The sequence below is a fragment of the Populus trichocarpa genome, chromosome 6, assembly GCF_000002775.5.
Source record: "Populus trichocarpa isolate Nisqually-1 chromosome 6, P.trichocarpa_v4.1, whole genome shotgun sequence".
NCBI lineage: Eukaryota > Viridiplantae > Streptophyta > Magnoliopsida > Malpighiales > Salicaceae > Populus > Populus trichocarpa.
The window spans coordinates 17,985,173-17,992,305 of NC_037290.2; the positions used below are offsets into that span (position 1 = coordinate 17,985,173).

General features: G+C 38.2%; 1 protein-coding gene across 1 annotated transcript; it reads left to right on the plus strand.

Annotated features, from left to right (window-relative positions):
- The first annotated feature begins 1,617 nt into the window (after window positions 1-1,617).
- On the plus strand, window positions 1,618-6,300 carry LOC7485284 (protein SUPPRESSOR OF MAX2 1). The gene is made up of 3 exons (XM_002309351.4): window positions 1,618-3,433; window positions 3,885-4,182; window positions 4,315-6,300. Exons 1-3 carry the CDS (start codon window positions 2,211-2,213, stop codon window positions 5,938-5,940), a joined length of 3,147 nt encoding a protein of 1,048 aa, XP_002309387.3. The 5' UTR covers window positions 1,618-2,210; the 3' UTR covers window positions 5,941-6,300.
- The last annotated feature ends 833 nt before the right edge of the window (window positions 6,301-7,133 follow it).

The following is a 7,133-nucleotide window of genomic DNA, read 5'->3' on the forward strand; positions in this document are numbered from 1 at the left end:
TTAACGATCATTTAATAGCTATTTTGATTTCATCCTTTTATTATACAAATAATAATTTAACAATTCATATGGACTTTAATATGTGAAATGAGTGAAATATAACACAGTTTAGAAATACGATATTTCTCAAAATATGATTTTTTTATTTAAAATTATATTTTAAAAAATAACCACGGCAACACTTATAAACACCATTTTAAGATGATGTCTGTCTGTGAGTGTGGTTGCGGTTGTTTTTTAAAGTGCTTTTCACTCAGAAATATATCAAAATAATGTTTTTTTACTTTTTAAAAATCATTTTTAATATCAGCGTATCAAAATAATTTAAAAACACTAAAAAAATATTAATTTAAATAAAATAAATTTTAATTTTTTTAAAAATATTTTTAAAATACAAAAATAAATCGAATATATCCTAAAAAAAGAATTATGGGTAAGCTCGGATAAATAAATTATTATGAAATTGTGCCCCCCAAAAAAGATAAAGAACAAAAGTGGTTAGAAAAAGAAAGTGAGACATCGGTAAAAGTTAAATAGACTTTTGTAAGTATGAAAAGGTGGAAGCCGTGCGATGCCTTTGCAGCGGATGCGTGTGAAAAGCATAAGATTGGTTGAAAGGCAAATAAAGTTAGAAAGTTGAGATAGCTTTCCGCTTCCAATCTCACTACACTTCACTCCCCGTGAGCTACACGCACTTCAGATTCAACTCATGTTCCGCGATTGGTCTCCGGAGCGTGCCTAAACGCGCTCTAGGATTAGTGTGAGATGATGTTCAGTCCCATGATTCAATCTAATATATAAGAAACAAAATAGAGATAAAAAAAAAAAAAAAAAGCAGTCAATCTACAGAGAGAGAGAGAGAGAGAGAGATTAGAGTGATAAAAGTGAAGTTAAAGTAATCTGATCTACTAATGAATCTCATAATCATCAAGTGAGTGTTTTTCTATATAAGTCTCTTCTACTCATGTTTTTTTTTATACATATATATAAAAAATTCATATCTTAAATATAAAAATTCATATTTTAGAACATTAATCTCCTCTAAAATAATATCATATTGATTTAAAAAAAAATTAACCCGAACAACTAAATCAAAACTAATAATCCAGTCAAAACCTGAAATTCAGGTTTTAAATCAGGCCGGTTACAGGACTGCATCTAAAATCTATGCACACACTACTATAATAAAACTAATAAAAAAAGGTAAGGAAAAATAAAATAAAATGACAGAAGCACTAAAAAGGAGGGGCAGAAAACTCTGCCCAGAAAGCATTTTTTCCAGAAATCTTTGCAAACTGATAGTACAGCCCTAGTCCCTACTACCTCTCTCTCTCTCTCTCTCTCTCTCATTTTATCAGAAATTCCCTCCTTCTCTTTCTCTCTGTCTCTCTTTTACACGATAAAAACAAAAAAGAATTCATGACCCTTTATAACTAATTTACTACCACTCCTACTTTCCTTTCCTTTCCTTGGTGGGTCTTCTTTGTTTATTTATTATTCTATTATTTAAATATATTCCTTTAGGACCCATTATTATTATTATTATTATTATTATTTAAACTCTCTCTGTGTATATTTTATTTTATTTTTACCATTTAACATTGTTGGGTATATTTATTAGAGGGGATATTTTGGTTATTGAATCATGATGATGATGATGATCGGATGGATAGAGATAGAGAAAAGTTAGCAAGTAAGAGAGAGGAGGGCTCTTGTGAAGGAGAGGATCTGATCTTTCCTTTTTGCGTTGAATTCTCTTATAATATAAGGCTTTTATGTGTGTGAAAAAGTGAGAAAAAGAGAGAACAAAAAGCAAAGCATGGAAAGGAGAAACTAAGAAAGAAAGCGAAAAAAGATGGTCAGATTAATAGATGGATAGATAGATACTCCCATAGGAGAAGAAAAAGAAGAAGAAGAAGTAGTGGTCGAAGGAGGAGAAAGAAGAATACTTTTTTTTTTTTTTTTAAATAGAGAGAGAGAGAGAGAGAGCCTTTCTTTCTTTCTTTCTTTGATTGTTTTGATAATTTCCTCGTCCCTTCTTCTCCACCTGAAAAATAAGCCAAATTTGTCCATTTTGAGAGAGAACAGAGCCGCTCTTATTGTCCTGTAACTATTATATCCCCACCGCCTGAAAACCAAAAAAAGAAAGGCTCTTTGAACTCATTTCAATTGAGAGATATTGATAAAGATTTGTTTCTTCTGTTCAAGAAATGAGAGCTGGTCTTAGCACGATCCAGCAAACCCTGACACCAGAGGCGGCGAGTGTACTAAACCACTCGATAGCCGAAGCAAGCCGCCGTAACCATGGCCAGACCACACCACTTCATGTTGCGGCTATACTATTAGGTTCCCCATCTGGTTTCCTCCGCCAAGCATGCATCAAATCACACCCTAATTCTTCACATCCTCTTCAGTGCAGAGCTCTCGAGCTCTGTTTTAGTGTTGCCCTTGAACGCCTCCCTACCGCACAGAACCTCAGTCCTGGCCTTGACCCTCCAATCTCCAATGCCTTAATGGCTGCGCTAAAGCGTGCTCAGGCTCATCAGCGAAGAGGGTGCCCTGAACAGCAGCAACAACCACTTTTAGCAGTCAAAGTCGAGCTTGAGCAGTTGATTATATCGATTCTTGATGATCCAAGCGTTAGTAGAGTTATGAGGGAAGCTAGCTTTTCAAGTCCAGCTGTTAAGGCAACAATCGAGCAATCTTTGAATGCTTCTACGAATTCCAATTCTGCTGCTAATTCTGGGATTGGAATGGGGTTTCGTGCTCCAGGGGCTGTGGCTGTTCCTGCTCCTGTGACTAATAGGAATTTGTATGTGAACCCAAGATTGCAACAAGGGAGTGTCGGTCAATCTGGTGCACAAAGAAACGAGGAGGTTAAGAAGGTTATTGATATTTTGTTGAAGAGTAAGAAGAGGAATCCTGTTTTGGTAGGTGAGTCGGAGCCACAGATGGTAGTGCAGGAGGTTTTGAAGAGAATAGAGAATAAAGAAGTAGGAGATTGGCCGTTAAAGAATGTTCATGTGATTCATTTAGAGAAAGGCTTTCTAGATAAAGCACAGATAGCGGCAAAGATTGTGGAATTAGGGGGATTGATTGAGACCCGGATAAGAAATTTGGATTGTGGTGGGGTGATTCTTGATCTGGGGGATTTGAAATGGCTTGTTGAGCAGCAAGTGAGCTTAACAGGTTCTGGTGGGGTTCAGCAGCAGCAGATTGTGTCAGATGTTGGGCGGTCGGCTGTGGCGGAGATGAGGAAGCTTTTGGGGAGGTTTGGAGAAGGGAGTGGTGGAGGAAAGGTTTGGTTGATTGGGACTGCTACTTGTGAGACATATTTGAGGTGTCAAGTCTATCATCCTTCAATGGAAAATGATTGGGATCTGCAGGCAGTACCCATTGCTGCTAGAGCACATCTTCCAGGGACGTTTCATCGGTATGTATGTTGTTTTTGCTATTTTTGGAACTGTACTTTCTTTGTCATTAGCTTAGCTTATGCTTTAGCCAGAGGGTTTAGTGGAAAACTGGGGATGTTTTTACATCTTCAATGCCTGATGGCATCGGAAATTGCCGATTTACAGATTCTTTGATATCTAGACTTTCCGAAAATACTCCTTGTATCTGTGTTCTGATCAACCATTTGGATTTTGTGTCAGTTCAGAAAGTTGCTTAATTTTAGAGGTTTTGGTGTATTCTGACATCTGAATTGCCCTTCGCTTAATGAATAGAAACTTCAATTCGTTGAAGGATTTTTTTTCTTCTATTCTCCTTGTCCAGATAATAATTGTAATTAACTCATGCGCTGGTGATTCATTTCTTTGAGCTCTTAGTTCTTCTTTCTATTACTTTGTTATAGCTAACTCATTTTCATACCTGTTGCTGTGTAGGCTTGGAACCAGTGGAATCCTCAGCAGTTCAGTTGAATCTTTATCACCACTGAAGGGTTTTCCAACTGTTACACTTCCTCCACCAAGGCGTCTCTCTGAGAACTTGGATCCTGCTCGAATAATGAGTTGTTGCCCTAGTTGCATGCAGAATTATGATCAAGAGCTTGCAAAACTTGTACCCAAGGAGGCTGAGAAATCTTCAGAAATCAAATCTGAAGCAGCTCAGCCTCCACTGCCACAATGGTTGAGAAATGCAAAGTCCCAAGATGGTGATGTCAAGACATCTGATCAGACAGTGGTAAGTTCAGCTCAAACCTCCAAGCGAACTACAAACTCGCACTGGCCCGATTAAGATTCTTCTTTCTCATCAAAGTGCTAAAAATGAAAGTCCAACAATGAAACTAATATTGTCTTTGTTGTTATTGTGCAGACTAAGGATCAAGAACTGATGTTGAAGCAAAAGAAACAGGAGTTGCAGAAGAAATGGCACGATACATGCTTGCACCTTCATCCTGCTTATCATCAACCTAATCTTGGACCTGAAAGAATTACCCAACCAGCTCTCTCAATGACAAGCTTGTATAATCAAAACCTGCTTCCTCATCAACCTTTCCAGCCCAAATTAAGCTTAAATAAAAAGCTGAGTGGAACCCTTGTGCTCAACCCAAATTTGTTGCCCAGCCAACCAGCTGGACAGGCAACCACTCCGCCTAGAAGCCCTGTGAGAACAGACCTAGTTCTTGGTAGACTGAAGGTTGTTGAGACCACTCCTGAAAAAGAACATGAAGAGCACACCAAGGACTTTTTAAGCCGTGTTCCTTCTGAGCCACTATCCAATTTGCATGAGTTGCCGAGCAGTAAACTTCTCAGCAAATTAGACACCGACTCATTCAAGAAGCTCCTCAAGGGTCTTCTGGAAAAGGTTTGGTGGCAACGAGATGCTGCATCTGCAGTGGCTACTACAGTGACACAATGCAAATTGGGTCATGGGAAAAGTCGGGGTACTGGATCAAAGGGTGACATTTGGCTATTGTTCACGGGTCCTGACAGGGCTGGCAAGCAGAAGATGGCATCTGCTCTTTCAGAGCTTGTTTGTGTGACCAATCCAATAATGGTTTGTCTTGGTTCACGGCGTGAGGATGGGGAATCTGTATTGAGTTTCCGTGGTAAAACTGTGCTTGATCGAATAGCAGAGGCAGTTAGAAGGAACCCATTCTCAGTAATCGTACTTGAGGATATTGATGAAGCGGACATGCTTGTTAGAGGGAGCATAAAGCGGGCCATGGAGAGAGGTCGTATTGCAGATTCCCTTGGCCGTGAAATCAGTCTTGGTAATGTTATCTTCATTCTGACTGCAAATCGCTTACCAGACAATCCCAAATTCCTATCCAACAGCAATTCGCTGGATGAAAAGAAGCTTGCGAGTTTGGCAAGTGGAGGCTGGCAGTTAAAGCTAACCCTTTCTGAGAGAAGAGCAAAGCGCCGAGCCAACTGGCTTCATGATGAAGAGAGGTCGGCAAGGCCAAGGACGGACTTGGGACCAGCACTAGCATTCGATCTGAATGAAGCTGCTGATGCAGGGGGTGACAAAGCAGATGGCTCGCACAATTCAAGTGATCTTACAGTTGATCACGAAGATGAACATGTCCTTAATAACAGACTGTTGACTTCTGCAACTTCATCAATCTCTAAAGAGCTACTCAATTCAGTAGACGATCACATTGTCTTCAAACCTGCAGATTTCAGCTCCATTAGACGTGACATCTCAAATTCTATAACCAAGAAGTTTTCGACCATCTTCAACAATCAGGTGCCGATTGAAATCCAAGACGAAGCATTGGAAAAAATAGTTGGTGGGATATGGTTAAGCCAAACAGGCTTGGAAGAATGGACCGACAACGTATTGGTTCCAAGCTTGCGCCAGCTCAAATTACGGCTACCCACGCGTGCCAATGAATCCATTACTGTCCAGCTCGAGCTTGATACCGATTCTGATAGTCGTAGCCGCGTAGATTGGCTGCCAAGTAGCATCAGAGCGGTGGTTGATGGGTTGTGAACCAATACTACTCATAGCAGAGATATGGTGGATGGATAGTGTTGGCAGTGGCAATTCCTAGTATCTGTTGTTGGATACAGATGTAAATATGCTCAGCTGTTTTTGGTGGGTGGTGAAAACTGTTGAGAGGGGTAAAAAAAAAAAAACAGTTTAGAGAAGAGGGGGATGGTGATAGATTAACCGTTAACGGAATCTTTAGGCAGCAATGTATCGCTTCTTTTTTTTTTTTAATTATTGTTTAAGGTGCTTTAAATGCTTTCTTTTTTGTTATAGAATTTAATAGTATTCTATCATAGATATAAATATTTATTATTTTCGTGGACCGTGATTAATAAAAATGAGGCATTCCTCCTGTTCTAACCACCGTTTTACCCTCTCTTTTTTTCCTTCCAATATTTTAGGGGTAAATCATTGATAGTTATGTATATATTTGGGGGGAGAGGTGCTATGAATTTAATCAATAAAATGAGAAATTATTAATATGAGAATAAAATGTTTTATCGATGAAATTGTTAAATTTGAATTTGACAACTTCTTTAATGATTCAACTGGTACCCAAAACAAATTTGGGGAGGATACAAAGGAGGCCCTACGTAGCATGACACGCGGAAGAATTGATGATGATGATGATGGTAAATTGGCTTACGTGTCTGGTTGTGGACAATTAAGTCAAAAGTATGTTAAGTTTGTGTTGTGACATTCTAGAAATGGTTTGAGTTTCAGACACGACCTGCTAACCTGCCTACATTTTAACGTATCTTTCACGAGGAAGGATGCTTTTGAGAGTCGGATTCTTGGAATTTGGTAAACAAAAACTTTTGGAACCACATACATGCATGCATGCATGCATAGACTTGGCTGGCTTTTTTTCTTTAGATTTATGTTTGAGGGAAACAAATTTTGCCTTTTTAATATATCTTGGACTGCATGCATGTTAGGAAGTTTACATGGTAACTAAAGAAAGGATTTTGGTAATGGATGCTTGAATTTTGCTGTATAGCTATGGGACATTAACTACAATCTTTTTTCTTTATCATCTCAAAAAAAAAAAAAAAAAAATTGAGGAAAAGAAATTATTAAAAACAATTAATTTTGTTTGGTAAATAACTGGTTTAAATAATGATTGAAAATTCTACTTTCATAAAATGTGACTAATAGGAAGATAATGAAATAAAACAACAAGAAATAAAAAT

Excerpts from the sequence above, each read along its gene's own strand:
- LOC7485284 (XM_002309351.4), top strand. The coding sequence starts at position 2,211 with ATGAGAGCTGGTCTTAGCACGATCCAGCAAACCCTGACACCAGAGGCG. Across the intron at positions 3,434-3,884 it reads CTTCCAGGGACGTTTCATCG|GCTTGGAACCAGTGGAATCC; the intron begins GTATGTATGTTG and ends GTTGCTGTGTAG. Across the intron at positions 4,183-4,314 it reads AGACATCTGATCAGACAGTG|ACTAAGGATCAAGAACTGAT; the intron begins GTAAGTTCAGCT and ends GTTATTGTGCAG.